This window comes from Genypterus blacodes, unplaced genomic scaffold, assembly GCF_046128005.1.
Source record: "Genypterus blacodes isolate CSIRO-AG114 ecotype Tasmania unplaced genomic scaffold, CSIRO-AGI_Gbla_v1 ptg000208l_1, whole genome shotgun sequence".
Lineage (NCBI taxonomy): Eukaryota > Metazoa > Chordata > Actinopteri > Ophidiiformes > Ophidiidae > Genypterus > Genypterus blacodes.
This window is the reverse complement of record NW_027467007.1, coordinates 234,806-253,869: the sequence shown is the minus strand read 5'-3', so window position 1 is coordinate 253,869 and position 19,064 is coordinate 234,806. Positions and strand designations below refer to the sequence as shown.

Sequence of the window (19,064 nt, the reverse complement as noted above, 5' to 3'; positions counted from 1 at the left end):
ATCATTAATCCATAATGTCAAAGCTTCTTATCCTGGCTGGCATCTGCTTGATGAGCTCAGAGTCGCGTGACGTCTGGTGAACGGAAAGAGTTTGGGTTCAGAGGTCGGCCGGTCAGACAGAAACCTGCTGCAGACGGACTTTGGTTCGTCCTGCTGCTTTTTGTTTTCTGCACTCTTGGCAATAATACAACAAAGTCACAATGACTAAACCCTCTGGACGCTGGGTAAAGGTTGCAGGCAATATAGGTCAGAGAATGCCATGTGCTCTCACTGGGCATGTGTCCACCAGAGATAGAGACTCAGGGCCAAGGAGTGACGTCTCAACAGGAACACTCTCTCTCTCCTCTCTCCTCCCTGCCTTCACTTCTATAGGTAAGAGTATTCACAGTAGAATGTCTAAATATCACAAGGAAAAGAATAAAACTTGTTCCCCCGAGCCTGCACCTTTAATTATGAGACGTTCTGATCTGTGATGTCGACTGAATACTTTATGTTCCTCCACACACACTGAAGCTTTCTCTCCCTTCACTTCATTCAAACACTCGTGTGGTAAATGTAATAAGTTGCTTCACACTTTGTGCTTTGGGCGGCAGGGGCTCAGTTCACAGGGGACTCAGCTGGAGGGTCGCTGGTTCCAGTCCTTGTTTAGAGCAAGAAAATGGACTGGCACCAGGGCACTGCCGAGGTGCCCTTGAGCAAGGCATCGAACCCCCAAGGGCCGCCGTATCCACCCCCCCTCTGTAATGCATGTGTGTGTGTGTGTGTGTAAGGGGTCAAGCAAGACAAATCAAAGATGTTTGCAACTGATTTAACCCAATAAAGTTTCTATCTATTCTAACCCCCCCCCCCCCCCTCCCTGAGGTCTCCCCAGGTCCGCAGGGCTGCCGGGTGTTATGGGGTTAAAAACACGACCCTGCAGCAACAGAAGGATAAGCAGCTCAACCCAGCGCTCCCTCAGCTGACAGTAGCTTAACGCATCGCCCTCCTAATTCAAGGTCATCTGAAGGCCAATTAAATCTGCCCATGTGAGCCCTGGTGTGTGTGTGTGTGTGTGTGTGTGTGTGTGAGTGTGTGTGTGTGACTGCAGTGACCTGGGAAGGCCGGAGCCTCCGCACGATCTCCTCCAATGGAGAGAGAGACGTGAGGCGACCCCTATAGCCTTGGAACGTGTTTGGCAGAGAGCAGCTCTTCACGTGACGCCGCTCCTTATGGCTCCATAGCATCAGAATGTGTGTGTGTGTGTGTGTGTGTGTGTGTGTGTGTGTGTGTCCATACTGAGCCCAGAGCCGTGCAGGGTGCTGCTAAAGTTAGACCCGTCTGTATTTATAGTCCTGCTGGTCCTGCTGGTCCTGCTCGTCCTGGTGAATGCTCCGGCCTCTGCCAGAGTGCCACAGAGCACCGCCGCTCTTTGGCACAGAGCAGCAGATCAGGTTTGAATTGACATTTAACTTCCACAGAAATGAAAACATTCAGTCAGAGAAACAACCTGAGCTTCTGTTTCCCAGAAAACGTCGCGGCCTCCTCTTCAGTCTGGACCGTGTGTTTATGATCAATCAGTACAGATCACATACATCATATTACTGACCAATCAGCAACCCGCGCCATGCAGAGAGTGCATACCTCCGCCAAGGCTGAGTAGGCCGCAGGCGGTTCTTACAGCGCCACCATCAGGCCGACTGGTACCGGCGGGTCATGGGTTCAACTCGCCAATCTGCCAGTAACCTTTTGAGACGAGCTGATGAACATAAACACATCCTCCTTGGCAGAGGTACTGATTTAGAGGTGTGATAGAGTCCAGGTGACTGTGATCGTAAAGTCTAAATTTAATTTGGTGGTCAGTTGTTATGTAATGAGGTCATGAAAGGCAGACTGGATCAGTGCAGTGAGGATGATGATGCAACCTGCTCTTCATACTAACATGAAGAAGATCAGAACCTTTACGGTGCAGGAGCCAGAGGTGTTATCTTGGCGCCGCGTTGACTCTTTGTGTTTGCGTTTCCTCCTCCAGGAGCTTTAAGGACTCATCAGTAATCAGCCTCAGCACTCCATGTTCCCTCAGCCTGAGCAGGAGGAAACGTGGCTCCAGCTGAAGCACAGTACACACACACACACACACACACACACACACGTGCCGTTTAGCCGGGCAGCTTCCTGTAGTAGAACATTTATTCTTCCATGTGCAAACAGGGTATTGGTTCTTATAGAGTGATGATCAGTGGAGGAGCACATGTCCTCCTCCTCCCTCCTCCCTCCTCCCTCCTCCCTCCTCTCACGCCCTCACGCCCTCATGCCCGCAGGCTTCTGGGAAACAAGGGAAACTAACCTCATCACTCGTTCTTGTTTTCCACATCACAGTCAGCAGCATTCACACGGTACTCTGTATACGTTCACAGCATAATGACAATTCCCTCTGTTTTCCAAAACAACGCCGACCTTTTCCAGGACGTGGACGTTTCCACTGCATGAACCCTGACAGAAGTAAACACACGCTTCAGCCGCCGTGACCCTATTCTGTCTCAGCCGCAGGTACAGGAGCTCAGCTGGAGAGAGAGAGAGAGAGAGAGAGAGAGAGAGAGAGAGAGAGAGAGAGAGAGTTCCGCCTGCAGGTCTTCCTGATGAAGCCCACGCTGTCGTATTTATAAAAGTCATGTTTTGTGTTCCTGTTGAGTCGTTTCACCGTTTACGCCTCCAAGTTCTGTAAAGTGGAGACATGCCCTCCTCATACCAAACCCTGCCGTGCAACATGAGAGTTAACAGCAGGAGCAGGATCCAGTTAGTCCATGTTCCTGCTGTAAGAATGAGACCGGACTGGAGCGGTCAGCTTCAGTGAGGATGCAAAGCTTAGACTAAGTGACAATGATGTGACAATGTTAGTGTTTCGGTGTCTCCCTTTACACACACACACACACACACACACACACACACACAGACCCATGTGCATCAGTAGATAGATATAAAGACATAAAGGAGATAGAAGCTATAACATAAGCAACATTAAAGGCTTTGTTGTGTTTGTTTTGTCAGACGTAATGTAGGGTGACTTCTATCTGAGCTGTCAGACAGACAGGGACATTAACAGCTGCTGTAATGATTGTTTACATCAGTTAAATCACCTGGTAGTCTGTTTGCCAATGTGCTTTCGCTCTCACACACACACACACACACACACACACACACACACACACACACACACACACACAGCTGCCTAATGACGAGCAGCACATGTGGCGTCAGCAGGTGAGCTGATGTGATGTGAGCGCTCACGGCTGGAGCCTTTAGACGCACACACACACACACACACACACACACACACACACACACACACACACACACACACACACACACACACCTGCTCCTCCATCTGCAGCACTGACAGCAAAACACACACACACAGAACGCATGAGAGGAGACCTGACCTGTGTGTGTGTGTGTGTGTGTGTGTGTCTGTCTGACTGAGCTGTTGTGACAAATAAAGAGAAAAACAGCTCTGGGTGTTTTCAAGATCACTCAAGTAGAAAAAAAAAAAAACTCCTCTGCATGCATTAGAATATTTTTTATCATACATTCAAATCCTCAGCTTTGTATTTGATTAATGTCTTTGTGTGTGTGTGTGTGTGTGTGTGTGTGTGTGTGTGTGTGTGTGTGTGTGTGTGTGTGTGTGTGTGTGTGTGTGTGTGTGTGTGTGTGTGTGTGGGCTGATAAGCAGGAGCCACTTCAAACTGAAGCCGGTCCAAGGAGGCAGCTTGTCTTGATTAGGCCTCCTGCAGGTTAATGAAGGGCTGAGTGAAGGAGGGAGGAGGAAGGAGAGGCTTTGATACAAGATGGAACACGTGCCGAGTGTCAGGCCGGGTTGATTGATGTGTCAGAGAGACGGCGAGGCCTCCAGACGCTTCAGATTGCGATTCTTTCCGCCCCCGACGACAGCGGGCTGGACGATTCTGTCACGACGCCTCAATAACGACCTCATTGACTATAGAGCGGCTGTTTGCTTATCCAGAGTCGATGCTGAAAAAAAGCTCTCACTGCAAACACACTCTTATCAGGCCGCTCTGCTCTGCTCTGCTCTGGCTGCTCAGGCAGGCAGCAGCTGGTTCAGGCTGAGCTGCACGGAGGTGAACTCTGCCTTCACCTGATCTCCATTAACCATCGCCTGCTCACTGAGGGCTGTGAACCCTGCGTGTGTGTGTGTGTGTGTGTGTGTGTGTGTGTGTGTGTGTGTGAGAGAAGCTCAGAGCCGTCTGAAGAGATATGAGCTCATTAAAGGACAGAAAACAAGAAGAAAGACAGAAAGAAGTCTGGTTTGTTGCTGTTTGGTGTGACTGTAGTTGTATTTCTATGTTCTTGCCTCGTCTTCACCCTGAGGAGTGAAGAAGCCTGTGTGTGGTTCATAGGGACACACGGTTGAGCTCAGCTGTGTCTTCACCCTGAAGTGATGCAATCAGGATGAGCCCGTGTCATCAGAGCTGCTCTGTGGTGCTGCTCTGTGGTCACAGTGTTTGCATTGGTGGCGTTGCCATGACACTGTTGTCTGGCTACACTGAGTTGCTGGCAACTTAACGCCACAGCAGAGCCTCTGAGGATGAGACACACACACACACACACACACACACACACACACATGCACACACACACACACACACACACACACACACACACACATACACACACACACACACACACAAACACAGTTACACACACACATACACAAACGTTCACACAGCCTATAGGGTAAGAAGTCTTCCTCCTCCAGGCGTTGTTGTGTGTCTCTCTCTCTTCTCTCTTCTCTCAGTTCGACAGGTTGAAGACGCAGAGCGGTGGAGTTTGTCGTGGCCTCAGCGTTGCTATGACGTCGTCGCGGTTTAGAGGTTTCTTCTTCTCGTGACGGGAGCCAAACTCGTGTGATCTTGCCCTCAGAGGAGAGGCAGAGGAGGGCTGGGATGAAGGCCAGGGCTCTGTCAGTGAGGGAGAGCGCCTGGACGTCAGAGGAGTGCCCCCTGGTGGAGGAGACGCACGCAGACGCCCAGAAGGCCGGCAGGCGTCTGCCCGGCCTCTTCAGAGCGAAGAAAGCTAAGCCTTTCACTAGGATTCGCTCAGGACCTAATTACCAGGTGTACTTGTCAGCCCGGGAGCTTCTCATGGAGGTGCTGAGCAGAGACGCTGTGAGGGAGCTGGGCAGGAGAGCCGCCGGCGTGAGGACGGGGACGAGTCTGCCTCCGTACGGCCGCCAGCCGAGCAGAGAGGCGTCTGATGAGCGCTACGCCGAGGCCTTCACCTGGGTGTCTGTGGTCCTGCAGCTGGGCCTGTCTGCGGGACAACGAGGCGGGCCGGGCTCAGACCTGGAGCTGAACCTGGACGGGTGGCAGGGGGTCGTGAAGAGGAACAGCTTCCAGACCGACCTCCTGTCTCTGTCCCGGCTGGAGGAGGGAGACAAGATGGACGCCCTCTCTGCCTTCTGCGGCCACTTGACCCGGCGCTGTCAGGCCTTATACACGCCGGGTCAGAACCTGGCCATAAAGAAGTATCGCCTGTCCTCCCAGCAGGCCCTGTCTCCGCTCCACCTGGCCCTCCTGCTGGACCTGAGCTCCGGCTTCATCTGTAACATGCAGCTCTACTGCCCAGAGCGGCTCCAGAGGCACAGCAGGAGGCCTGTGGTAGAGCAGGTGGTGGTTCTCCTGCTGCGACCGTTCTGCACCCACAGACACCGGGTCCAGCTGGACTCCTCTGCCTGGACCGAGGGGGGCCTCAGCCAGGTCTTCTCCAGCTCAGGGCTCCATATTCACTTTGTGCCTTCAGTTAAAAGGCCGGCGGTGAAGGCGGCGTCTTCGTTTCCTCCTCTGGTGCCGGAGTCTCAGACTTCTCAGCTGGTGGCCCACCTGCCGGGCTGGACCGGACCCGCTCTGTTTCCTGCGTGGGACCTCAGGGGGTCTATGGAGGACGTGTTCCTCCCGGGCCTCTGGGCGACCCTGCACGTCCTCTGCATCAACACCTTCGTGCTTCACTCTCTGCAGAGCCGCAGCTCCGGCACTCAGCTCCGCCTCAGGGACTTCACCCGGACTCTGGCCTCCCAGCTGGGGGGGGACGGCTGCGTCTCTGTGCCGGTTCTGTCTCAGCCTCACACCGCCTCGTACCAGGACACCTACACCGCAAACCTCTACAGGCAAAGGTTCAAAGGTTCCTCCTTCTGTTTATTACTGTGATTAAGCTCCTGATCAGGTGTCTGGCCAACTAACTGAGGTGTTAAGGGTTAAAGGGGTCAGGGGGGTCAGCGAGGACACAGGGTTCAGGTTTATTGTCCTGGTTGACGTATGACAGAAGAGGAGAGAAGATAATCTGCATTAATAAAACAACATTTATGACCTCATGTAGTTTAATCATGGACACACAGAGAGATAATGGAGCTGCTGACACACCTGAGTGATGTCATCATGTGGCATGCCTGGTCCTGGTCCTGGTCCTGGTCCTGGTCCTGGTCCTGGTCCTGGTCCTGGTCCTGGTCCAGGTCCTGATTCTGATCCATGAGCTGAGCTGTTAGTGTATTAAGTTCTCTTCTTGTCTTCTGTCACTGCAGGACTAACACTAACCCCCGTGACCCTGCCCTGCACACTGAGGAGCACCGCTGCCCCCCTGTGGTCAGAGTGCAGAGGTGGAGCCGCCCTGGAGTCTGCGGTCTTGACAACACGGGCAACTCCTGCTACCTAAACGCTGTGTTACAGTGTCTGTGCTCCACAGCGCCCCTGGTGGAATATCTGCTGCATCACGACACACGGATGGAGCTGTCCAGGTGAGAGCTCAACATCTGGGTGGCGTCCCTGTCCTCCTCAGCAGCAGGAGACCTTCAGCCGTGTTCTCCCTGTGCTCCTGCAGGTTCAAGTGTCGGGTGGCCGAGGTGTTCGCCCGCCTGCTGGAGGAGATGTGGGGGGGGCGGAGCTCCAGCTGTGCCCCTGTGGAGGCGCGGTCAGTGCTCTGCTCCATCCTGCCTCAGTTCAACAACCACAGCCAGCAGGACGCTCAAGAACTGCTGCTCTTCCTCCTCAACGCCTTACATGACAACCTGAAGAAGGTGCAGCGGCTCCCCATCATCTCCTCCCCCTCCTCCTCCTCCTCCTCCTCCTCCTCCAGCTCTGTGTGTTAAATCATCTGAGTTCTTGCCTCTGTTCTGCCTACAGATGAACCCGTCCACACACAGGAAGAAGCAGAACCAGAACCGTAGGGCCCCCGGTGCGGCCCGGGAGCAGACGGTGGTGTCCCAGCTGTTTGAGGGCCAGCTGAGCTTCTCCACCCTCTGCACACACTGTGACCTGCAGGCTCACACCACCCAGACCTTCACCGTGCTCTCCATCCCCCTCCCAGCCGGAGCCCCCAGGTGCTCCCTGCAGGTACCAGAGCAGGATCAGGATCAGGACCCAAAGGCTTAGGGATCTGTCTCTGTGAATGTATGGATGTGCTTCAGTCCTCTCTGGTCTTCATGGTTCCTTTCTCCCCCGGTCCTCTGCAGGACTGCCTGGCCCTGTTCTTTGAGCAGACCGTGCTGACCGGAGCGGACCAGAAGTTCTGCTCCCTGTGTGGACAGAAGAGGGACACTGTGGTCTGCACCCGCCTGGACAAACCCCCCGAGATCCTCATCCTGCACCTGAAGAGGTGAGACCAGACCTCTGTGTGTGTGTGTGTGTGTGTGTGTGTGTGTGTGTTATTAGACAGGCAGTTGAAGCTTGTGTGTGTGTGTGTGATCTCCCTGCAGGTTTGGCTGTAAGGGGAAGAACCAGGTGAAGCTGAGGACCAACGTCTTCTTCTCCACAGAGAAGCTGGATCTGGGCCCGTTTCTGTCCGACCCGTCAGCACACAACAGCTCCGCCTCCTCATACGGCCTCTATGCTGTGGTGGTGAGGAAACATCTGCTCCTGTTAGACTTGTTTGTTTACATCAGTAGTCTGACTTCAGGACCTTCTGATCTGGACCTTGTTCTTGCTGGTTCATGTTCCGTGCCTCTTCCTCCTCCAGAACCACATGGGGAACCTGAACCTGGGTCACTACACGGCCGTGTGTCTCAGCGCGCTCACACACACGTGGCACAGCCTGGACGACTCTGTGGTGAGGGAGGTGCAGGAGCATGGAGTTCAGACGCCCGACGCCTACATGCTGCTCTACAGCCGCCGGCCTCTGCACACGCCACAGATCCACGGACTCTGAGCCTCCTGGACCCCCCCTGAGCGGACCCTGGTCCTGACCTCAGGCCCAGACACCCACTGCAGTAGTTAGACGGGATGAACCAATCAAATCAACCAATCAATCAAAGGACTGCGGGACACTGAAGCAGGTCTGAAGCGGTTTAATAAATATCATATGAGTCATTGAAGGGTTAATATAGATGTTATATCTGAGCATTAAGAAATAAAATCAACATGTACAGGAAAAAAGAAAAAAAAACACATTTATGATCTCATGCTAGACAGGATAACTGTAGTGAGGAAGAGGAGGAGGAGGAAGAGTCCCGTCATCATCATCATCGTCACGTCCATCAGATCAGATCTCCTCTCTTCTTCTTCTTCATCTTCTCCTCTTCAGGTTGGCTTTGTGCTTGTTTGTGCGTCAGTCAGGCAGCAAATCTCACGTTGACGCTGACGCACGCTAAGTTAAAGGATCCATACCTCCCTCCGGTCAGTCAAAGAGCTCAATCTAACGCCAATCACAACCCCCCCCCCCCCCTCCCCTCCCCCAGGTGAGACCAGGTGGCCACGCCCCCTAAACATCCCTATTCACATTGGATACAGTATGACATCATCACAGTTCAGATCAGTTTAAAGCGTCCTCCACATCGACGACGTCACTCGCTCACTTCCTCCTCCCTCAGGTCAAACCCCCTTTAACCGTTATGATCAACATCAGAGGGTTCACACACTAAATGGCTCTTCACCGTCACCATGGCGACACGCGACGGAAAGAAAGAAAAAAAGAATTTGGTCACTTTACAGAAACGCCTCTTCCTCCTTTATGTACAGGTTAATGTGCAACATCAGCGTGTGTGTGTGTGTGTGTGTGTGTGTGTGTGTGTGTGTGTGTGTGTGTGTGTGTGTGTGTGTGTGTGTGTGTGTGTGTGTGTGTGTGTGTGTGTGTGTGTGTGTGTGTGTGTGTGTGTGTTGACAGTACGAGCGAAAATAAAGGCCTTGGTAAAATGAGAGTTAAGAGCTTCTGTCAACCTGAAACACAATCAATCAATCAATCAATCAATCAATCAATCATCCATCATCTAAAGCATTCAGAGTGAGAGAGAGCGTCTGTCTGTCTGTCTGTCTGTCTGTTAGGCGTCGGCAGGTGAGGAGGAAGATGAGGCAGAGCAGCTATGGCGCCCTCTAGTGGCTGAAGCATCACACAGCGCCTGCACCGCACCTCCAGTCTGGCTCAGGCTGGGTCTCACCGCCGCTCACACACACACACACACACTTAACGAGCGGAACGTTCCTCCTCCCAGCTGTGACTGAAGGAAGAACAGAAACAGTTTCTCACGCGTCGTCTCCGTCATCGTCGGCGCTCCGGTGTAGTGTTCTCTCCGCACAGACGCGCCGCCGCCGCTACAGGGTGGAGTAGAACAGGATGTACGCCGCCGACGACTTGACGGTGGGGGTGGAGATCTCCGACACCTCGTGGTCGTCGAACTTGAACCAGCGCTGCCTGTTGGCGTTCTTACAGTAGGCGGTGTAATGGCCGCCGTCCAGGCCGCCGTAGTGATTCTACAGGAGGAGAAGGAAGAGGAGGAAGAAGATGAAGCATGAACACTCTTTCCCCCCGTGTGGAGACAGAATCTCCTTCCACTTACAGAAACTCCAAACAGGCCGTATCTCTTCAGGGTCATCTTGGGCCCGATGACGTACTGAGACAGGTCCAGGCTGTCTAAGGGGAAGTCCACCGACGTCTGCAGCTTCTGCTTCCACCGGCCCTCGTAGGAGAAGCTGCACACACACACACACACACACACATTTGTATTCGTAGTCTCCCTCACATCTGGTCCCATCACAGCCATGACTCCCTCGTCCCTACAGACCGTTTCAGGTGCACCAGCAGGATGGGAGGAACCTTCCAGATCTCCAGCTTCTTGGTTGAATCTCGATGAGCCTTGCAGTGACGGCAGAACACCTTGTTGTTGTCCGTCAGCCTCTCTTCCTTGGAGAAGAGCCGCAGACATTCCTGCAGCACAAACGTGGATCCTCTCAGAGAACATCAACGCTCAGATGTTTGGGTTTGTTAAGCTGCTACTTCACTTTGCCGTCATATTTGCATTTTGGATGGAATTCTGTGCTGCTGTTCCCCTAACTGCTGTTATTACTCCCCTCAACCATGAGAGGGCAGCAATGAGACAAAACACTGAGAACTAAGGATCAACAAGCCTCTCAGATGTACTTAGAACCATTTAAAGGTGAGATTTGAAGGCCTTGTATGTTAAATAAGCTCTCTAACGTCTGGAACACTTTGAGAGGAGAGGAGAGGAGAGGAGAGGAGAGGAGGCCTGACCTGCAGGGAGCACTTGCTGGTGGAGGCCAGGGGCAGCGACAGGTACATGAAGGTCTCAAAGGTGCGGGACTTGCGGTGGCAGGTGAGACACTGCACGGTGGACTTGAACTGGCCCTGGAACAGAGCCACGATGATGGACTCGTTCAGCAGCTTGTGTTTGCTCCACGCCAGGTCGGCGGCCATCTGGTCGTCCAGGTGGTCGTTCTCCTCTTCTTTGTACCGTTTCCTGTTGTCTGCCTGTGGATGGAGACGGACAGAAAGGTAGATGATATCACACAGGAAGTTAAGACTCAGAACCCTGGTCGAAGTCCCGCTGACTGAGAGCTGAGACGGACTGGAGCCACGGGATGAGCGTCGTCTCTGCTCTGCTCCAGTCCCTCGTGTTCAGACTTCACTTGCATGCAGCTCGGCCCCGGGCAGGAAGATCTAAAGACACGTTCACACTCCAGTCCGTCCCTCAACCGGACCAGGCTGAGGACAGACACACGGGAGGAGACGTGATGGAATGGAGAACGTGTGGAGAGAAACATGAGGAATTGTCCTTCACTTTAGGAAGTCAAATGGAGTGGGATGTGTATTTGTTGGTGTAATTCTGCATCCTGTCACTAGGGGGAGACAGTGGTCACAGTGTATATGGCCCACAGGCACATGTTCCTGTAGGAGGCGCCATGAGAGGAAGAACATTCTGATGGCTCTGTGTGTGTGTGTGTGTGTGTGTGTGTGTGTGTGTGTGTGTGTGTGTGTGTGTGTGTGTGTGTGTGTGTGTGTGTGTGTGAGAGAGAGAGAGAGAGAGAGGTGGATCGTTCCCTTCTCCCATTCAAATGAACATGAAGTCAGGCGATGAGGCGTCTGGAGTCGACATGCACGGGGCTGTGACACACACACACACTCACTCTGCTGCAGGGAGGAGGAGCACACACACTGCTCACACACACACACAGCTCGTTACTTACTCGCTAATGGGACATCAAAATGACACCCAGTGGAAAAAAAAGAAAGAAGGAAAATGATAAAGTGCTTCTAGAGTTACTTACTAGTGTGTGTGTGTCTGTGTGTGTGTGTGTGTGTGACTGTGAGTGTGTGTCTGTCTGTCTGTATCTGTGTGTCTCTGTGTCTCTGTGTGTGTGTGTGTGTGTGTGTGTGTGTGTGTGTGTGTGTGTGTGTGTGTGTGTGTGTGTGTGTGTGTGTGTGTGTGTGTGTGTGTGTGTGTAGTACCTTGTTGAGGTCCTCATGCAGGCCGTCCATGAGGAACAGCAGCAGCTCCTGGGAGTCTTGCTGGTCGTATCCAGAGAACTGCTCGTTGATTTTCCCGATGGTGACCTTGAAGTCTCTGGGGCTGATGCACTTGTAAGGCCCCGCCCACAGCGCCTTCATGATCACGCCAAACTCCTCCGCCACCTCCCCTTTGTGGCCCAGGATGTTGGACCTGCAGGGAGAACAGGGAGGTCAGAGCTGGGCCGGGTCAGATCCCGGTGCGGGCGGTCCACTCCTCCTCCGGCGGCGGCGGCGGAGCTTTACCTGTTGATGTCCTCCATGTAGTAGTCGTTGTTGAAGTACTCAGCCATGGCTGGAGTGTTACACAGGCACTGCAGGATGGAGTTCATGTAGCAGGTGTTGCCTAGGTTACGCAGGCCCGTCAACGATGTGCCCTGACCGCCAAACACGGGGTTCAGGTTGCGGAGTTTGGCAGCTGACGGCCGCGAGATCTCCACTTTAGAGTAAACCTTCACGACAGGCCTGAGAGGAGGAGAAGAAGAAGAAGAGGAGGAGAAGGATCAGCTGAGCACCGCACAGCTGAACACACAGATTCAGTGTGTGTGTGTGTGTGTGTGTCTTACTTGGTCTCTCGGTTGATGGTGGGTGTGATGGCGGCGGCGGCGGCAGCAGCGGCAGTCGGGGAGACGTTCTTCTTCTGCGCCTCGTCCCTCAGGTCCTGGCTGATGTCGGGGGAGGAGTAGGAGCGTTTGAGCTTGGACTGCTCTCTCTCACTCTTGGGGTCGGCCTCCGCCGCCCGGGCCGCCTTCTGTTTCACCGTGGGCGGCGTGGACGGCGGCGTCTGAGGCACGGTGACCTCGGGCGGGTAGAGGTGCACGCGGTTGGTCGGGGAGTGGTAGTACCGGTACGTCCCCGTCACCGTGTCCAGGAACTGGAGACATTAGAGACAAAGACGTGAGGCAAACGAGCAGGGATGATGATGATGATGATGATAATAATGATGATGATGATGATGGCTCAGTTAGAGTGAAGGTGGAGCAGCTGGTACCTTCATCCACCCGTCTGGGAGGCCCGGGATGCTCCGCCCCATCTCCTCACTCCTCGCTCGGGTCAGCGGCTCCCTCTGTCACACACACACACACACACATTAGGCTTCATAGAGTCCACTATCAAAAAGAATTAATTCAGTTGGTTCATAGAGAGAGGAAGTTAAGTTTGTGTGTTTGTGTCTGAACAAGAGAGAGAGAGAGAGAGAGAGAGAGAGAGAGAGAGAGAGAAGGAGAGAGATTCACTTTCACTTTCGCAGACAGAGATGGAAAACAAATGCAGGACGAGACAGAGAGAGAGAGACAGAGAGAGAGAGACACGCAGACGTAGTTCTTCCTCATCAGCGTCCTTTAGTCTCCTCACTCTAAATCAATCAAACCTTCTTCTGAGCGCTCATGCAGACTTAATTCTTTCCCTCTCTGCCCGCTCACCTTGATCTCACAGATGATGTGATTGGGAGCGGGCGAGTCGAGGGAGGCGCTCTTTGAGGGGCCGTCAGAGTTCTGCTGATTCCCCCTCCTCTCCTTCTCCTCCCACACCCGGTTCTCCTTGTCCTCCTCCACCTCGGCCTTCTGCCTCTCCAGCCTCTTCTTGTCCTGCTTCTTGTCCTCCTCTTCGTTCTTCCCGTCGCTCTCCTCCAGCCTCTCCTTCAGCGCCGCCTTGTCGCTCTCCTGCCTCTCCTGCTCCAGGCGGCGCTCCTGCAGGCGGCGCTCCTGCTCCTGCCGGGCCTTCTCCATCACCGCCGAGGCCGTGGAGTGGATCTGACTCTGCTCCTCTTTGGACAGCGGCTCGTTGGGGTTGAAGGAGGGTTTGGCCGAGCGGTCGGGGACGACGGGGCTGTTGTGGGCGGAGTCCTTGGCCGAGCCGTTCTGACTGGGCTTGGGTTCGTCCGTCACGCGCACAGACGGCTTCTTGGCACGGTCGAACTGGGAGGAGAGACCCATAACATGAGACGAGTTGATGGACAGAGCTTCAGTTCTTCTTCTGGTGTTCCCGGCTCTTACCTGTGGGATGATCCTGGGCGATCCGGTCCCCGAGCTCTTCTTAGTACCGTCCGGAGCAGAACCTGTGGACGCTGTGACGGGAGAATCCACCGCGTCGGGCAGAGCGTCCACCACAGCGGGGGCCTCGGGGCCGGCGTGTTCCGCTGAGGCGTCGCCGTTCACCATGAAGGGGGCCGAGGGTTCCTGGGGGGCAGGTTGGGCCTCGGGCTGCGGCTGAGGTTGAGGTTGAGGTTGAGGCGGGGGCGGGGGCGGAGGCTCCTCCAGGGACGGGTAGCTGAAGTTCACTGCTCAACACAGGAGAAGGAAACCAGTTAAAGAAACGGAGAATCACTTCCTTTGAAGCATCAGATTGGGGCCTGGAAGGCGACGCTCACGCTGAGGGAGTGTGTTGATGACGTTCTGTCTGGGGGGGCGGACTTTAGCGTTGGTGGTGTACATGGGGTAATACAGGAGCCAGTTCTCATAGCCGCCCTCCAGAACCAGAGGCTCACTGCGCAGGATAGTGATGCTGTCCCACTGTGGAGAGAGGGAGAACACAGAGTGAGACACACACAGAGAGTGAGACACACACAGACAGACAGAGAGAGTGAGAGAGAGAGAGAGAGAGAGAGACCTTGTACAGGGCGTCCTTCAGGCTTCGGAGCACGGTGCCCAGTGACAGGTCGGTGACGGAGCTGAACCAGTCCAGCAGAACCACGTAGTCTGCAAAGCCGCGTCTCTTCCACTGATCTGTGGAATCCTCCGGCAGCTTCAGCTCGATCTGGTTCACAGTGATCCTGGGGAGCAAACAAGAGAGGAGGTGAAGCAGCAGGAGCACACGCTGGGAGAGGACAGAGGAGGCGAGCAGCTCCTCCCTCACCCCGGACTGACGGCCTCCACGGGGATGCTGATGCAGGTCTGGGTCGGGACCGCGATGTGCGAGTCCTCAAAGTCGGCGTGGCTGCGGGCGTCCATGACGATGATCACGATTGACTGGTCCTTCATCATCTGGAAGAGTTTCTCTGCTGTGATGCCACCAGCAGGCTGAGCTGCTGCTGCTGCTGTGATTGATCCAAGAGGAGAACAAAAACAAGCACATAAAGAGAAACAGATGAGAGCAGCACTCAGACTCTACAGTGAGGAGACGACGTGTGTGTGTGTGTGTGTGTGTGTGTGTGTGTGTGTGTGTGTGTGTGTGTGTGTGTGTGTGTGTGTGTGTGTGTGTGTGTGTGTGTGTGTGTGTGTGTTAGGAGCAAAGTGCTTCATCTCTACAGACCAGAGAGCCCCAGGACCCTGTGTGTTGTTCTGCTTACCTTTGGTTGCTTTCTTCACATCACCCGTCTCTCCCTTTGTCTGACAGAAAGAAGCAGAAACAGAGATAAGACTAAGCTGCTGAGCCTTCACCTGCTCACCCTGCTTCACACTCCAAGGTGAGGTTCTGTTCCAACAAGGTGGCACAGCTCAATCAGGTGACCTTTACCCTCTTGCTGTCCTTCTTGTTGGCGGCTTTAGGGGAGCTACGGGCCGCCGCCGCCGCCTCCTTCTCACTCACTTCCTCCTTCTTCTTCTTCTCCTCCTGTCTCTCTTTCTCCTCCAGCTTTTTTCTGACCTCAACTTCCTCATACCTGTTTTAAAGATAAGATAAGATAAAACTTTATTAATCCAGACGGGAATTGCTGAAATGAAAGTATTAGATAAGTCAGACACAAGCAAAACAAGTAAACACACACAGTTGATACATTTAAACAGCAGCAGCTTTATAGTCAGAGTCAGAGTTAGAGTGTGTGTAACCTGAGTTTAAGGCTTTCAGCGAGCTTCTCAGCTTCTTCAATGGCTTTCTTAATGCTGGTCGGCCCCAACAAGGTCATGAAGTACTCCTGTGTACAACAAGAAAGAGGAGAGAAGTTCAATCTCTTTATATTTCAGGCTTTGTGACTGTAGATCTTTAGTAGATCTGGATGGGTTCAGGTCAGCCATCCCTGTTGTTGGGATCACTTTACCTGCTGATGCTTGAAGTCGGGCCTCTTCTTGATGAGTTCATAAACTGTTAGAAACTTCATGTACAGCACATAAGCCTTCTCCTCATCTCGATCCAGGCGATTCTCCTCAGCCGCCTTGAAGATCTTACAGGCACTCTGGACGTAGCTGAGGTGCGAGGAGAGACGCAGGAGGAGACAACTTGAGTTTCTACATTCCATTCCTCCTAAACACTTCAGTGTGCTGTAAGTGTGAGTGTGTGTCTCCAGACCAGAGTCACATTCAAATCAGCTTGTTTTTCATGTTGATTACTAATGATGCGTTCACGTACCACCTGGTGTTTGACTTGTCTAGCTTGATGTCCGCCTTCTTGTTCAGGTCCCCCAGAGACGTGGACACGTAGAGCTCTTTGACCCCGGTGGACACAGCAGGCATCTTCACAGGTGTGTTCAGTCACAGCTCAGGCCAACAATCATGCTGCACACCTCCCTGACAAACAACATTCACACCGCAAAACTCGAGTAAACAAGTGGAAGCATCGAGTACAATCATGACTGTGCCTGGAGCTTAGAGCTGTCACGGATCTGCGCCGTCAGATCAGTACAGGTGTCGCTCGGTCACCATAATGAAAGCTTTAAAGACACTTCAGTCCATAATCGTGCTATTACACGAGAAAGTTGCATCTTCGGTTTCTGGTGTTTTTAGCTTGCTGTGATAGCACGTTAGCCATTAGCTAGCGAAAGATGTCAACACTGGAAGAGTTTCCTGATAGACTGCGGCTGTTTCAGATACGCTGCCAGGATACGCGTTGGGTAGACAAGTGAATAAACATCGCCAGAAGTGAATAACAAGTCAGTAAGTCTGTTAATATTAACGCCGGTTCATTGTTGTTAACTCAGCTTACTTTCTTCCGCGTTAGCCAGCTAGCAAAGGCGGCTACGCTGTGTTGTGAGCTGCTAGCCGCTGTTAGCTACGTGACTACAGCGCGTAAAGACACAAACACAATCACAACCGGCAATGAAGAAGCAGATACGAACCTTCAAAATGGCGCATCGGACACGGATAACCGATTAATAGCGTAGCGTTAATAGAAGAGAAACGACCTCTCCGCCGCTGCGTAGCTCTCTTGTTTAGCTACTTTCTGACAGCTGATCCGCGGAGCCAATCAGAGGCCGGCTCATGAAATGTCGTCACCGCGGTTTCACAGGACTTTACAGTAACTGGTTGTAGACTTATATAAAGACCCGGCTCATAAAAGCTCTACATTCACAACTCTCACTAGTTTGTCACCGTTTCTGAAAGAACTCTACACAATTATTAGTGCCTTTGATTATTTATTAGAGGGCCGTAGAGTTTATAATTGTGTATTTGTGCATGTTTATTACTCGTTTAATGTTTATATGATTTGTTTCTTTTGCTGCATTCTGTTTTTGGTGTTATAGTGTGTTATTCATTGATCATGAAGTTATTTAAATGTGTTTTTGTTTGTTTCTCTCTGTTGAAACATCACAAATCAGAACGACATGGCGAGTTCAGTCGTCCACTACACACACATACACACACAGCCTGTCTGGGCTGTACCAACTATGTCTTCGTTTGGCGGTAGTAGACCCGCCCACTAATGATATCAGCCAATCACAAACCAAGCGGAGCCGTGTCACGCCCCCTTGCTCAGCCAATCACAGAGTCTGCTGACAGAGTCGTATAACACATCCAGGAATTACAGCAACATGTAGAACAGAATAGCGTTTATTGTCATTGTACATGATAATACAACGAAATGCATTTGTGCTCTGCCTGAATCTTTGAACAGTAATAAATAAACAGCAATAAACTATAACTAAACAACTATAAATAAATAATAAATCACAATAAATAAACAACACACAGTTCCATTCATACATTAAAACATAAGATGTCCCAATAGCTCAAGATGTCTCATATGTCATCATGACATCACATGACATCACATGACATCACATATGACATATGACATCACATGTCCCATGACCCATATGACATCACATGACATCATAGCTGAAGATGACCATAGCTCAAGATGCCCAATATGCCCCAATATTGCAATTGACTTTTGGGGTACTAACTTGTCTAATGTTTGATTTTGCTTAGCTCACTTATGGCCCTTACAAAGAAGCTGTTCTTCAGTCTGGTGGTACACGCGTGTTCAGTGATCTGTATCGCCTTCCAGAGGGTAACAGACAGAACAGGGAGTTACAAGGGTTGTGTTATATGTTATATGTTATATGTTATATAGAGTTATATGTTATATGTTATATGTTATATTTTCGTATTTGTGTGGCGGAAGTGTCTGGATAACACCGTCATCATCTTCATCAATTCACCTAAAGTAAAAAAGAAAACAACAATACACAATAATCACGTGAGTTTGTCCTGCTTGTGACACGTTTAAAGCGTGTGAAGTATCAATTAGGACACACCTGAACGGACTGCAACCATAATTAATTGTATTCTATACATGTGCCCCTGTACATTAAAGGGAAGCATCATCATTCAATTTAAATATGGCTGTTGCGTGAGACACTAAATCAATAAATTCATTAGCCGGGTCCAGGGTACCTAAATGTGAAGCACAGACTGAGGTGAAAGAAAAGCAAATCCCAGTTTTACTTTGTTTGCTTGGTTCAGGTCAATGATCCTTTTTTGTTTCCAGCATAAAAACAGAAAAAACAAACATTAAATCAATATTATAAATTTATAATCATTAACAACCATGCTGACACAAGATTCTATTCTAGATTCTATTGCTTTTATCACCTTTACTTGCTGTTTACTTGCTGCTGATACATTAGGGCACTCACCCTGTATGACTTATTTCCCAGTTTTGCTTTGGGTTTCTGAAGCCAAAGTTTTGTTAGCGAAAGGTGAAGTCACATTCAAATTTGTTATCTGATTTGTTTAAAAGCAAACTGGGCAGGATCCATCATGGAGCACTTTGACTTTGATGTCCCAAGGCTTCTACTGCACAATTATGATTAAACCTGCTTTCATCAGGCTTTGACTCACATATGGAGACAAACAACAAGCACAATAGCAACATTGTGCTCTGCCCTATTTCACACAACACTTATTCTTATGTATTGAATCAGAGCTGTTTGTGACAACACTTTGTCTCATATTGGGATCAAAAGGTAATTGAACGCTCCGATTCAAAGGCATGAGAGGAAGAACAACTCTGATTCAGACGACTTGTTCATAAATCTATAACTATTATCTTGGGGAAAACAAGCATTTCTATTGACATGTCACCAGTTTAATACCAAGTAAGTGTGAAATGTGTTTGTGATATTGGGATAAGAT

General features: G+C 51.5%; 1 protein-coding gene across 2 annotated transcripts; it reads right to left on the bottom strand.

Moving 5' to 3' along the window:
* Window positions 1–8,310: 8,310 nt before the first annotated feature.
* usp8 (ubiquitin specific peptidase 8) lies at window positions 8,311–16,890 on the bottom strand. Of its 2 annotated transcripts, none has more exons than XM_076169575.1 (19): window positions 16,763–16,890; window positions 16,057–16,214; window positions 15,749–15,893; window positions 15,540–15,625; window positions 15,229–15,373; window positions 15,062–15,101; window positions 14,629–14,809; window positions 14,383–14,545; window positions 14,144–14,285; window positions 13,770–14,053; window positions 13,197–13,691; window positions 12,767–12,841; window positions 12,342–12,649; window positions 12,022–12,240; window positions 11,719–11,929; window positions 10,504–10,740; window positions 10,037–10,179; window positions 9,812–9,944; window positions 8,311–9,725 (listed from the first exon to the last, which is right to left on the bottom strand). In XM_076169575.1, exons 2-19 carry the CDS (start codon window positions 16,158–16,160, stop codon window positions 9,567–9,569), a joined length of 3,270 nt encoding a protein of 1,089 aa, XP_076025690.1. In that variant the 5' UTR covers window positions 16,161–16,214; window positions 16,763–16,890; the 3' UTR covers window positions 8,311–9,566. The 2 variants fall into 2 exon arrangements, with proteins under 2 accessions (XP_076025690.1, XP_076025691.1); XM_076169576.1 differs by having other exon boundaries at window positions 14,629–14,806.
* Between the last annotated feature and the right edge of the window lie 2,174 nt (window positions 16,891–19,064).

Coding starts and splice junctions, on each gene's coding strand:
- usp8 (XM_076169575.1), bottom strand. CDS start 16,160: ATGCCTGCTGTGTCCACCGGGGTCAAAGAGCTCTACGTGTCCACGTCT. Junction 14,810..15,061: donor TGTGAAGAAAGCAACCAAAG/GTAAGCAGAACA, acceptor GATCAATCACAG/CAGCAGCAGCAGCTCAGCCT. Junction 9,726..9,811: donor ACGGCCTGTTTGGAGTTTCT/GTAAGTGGAAGG, acceptor CTCCTCCTGTAG/AATCACTACGGCGGCCTGGA.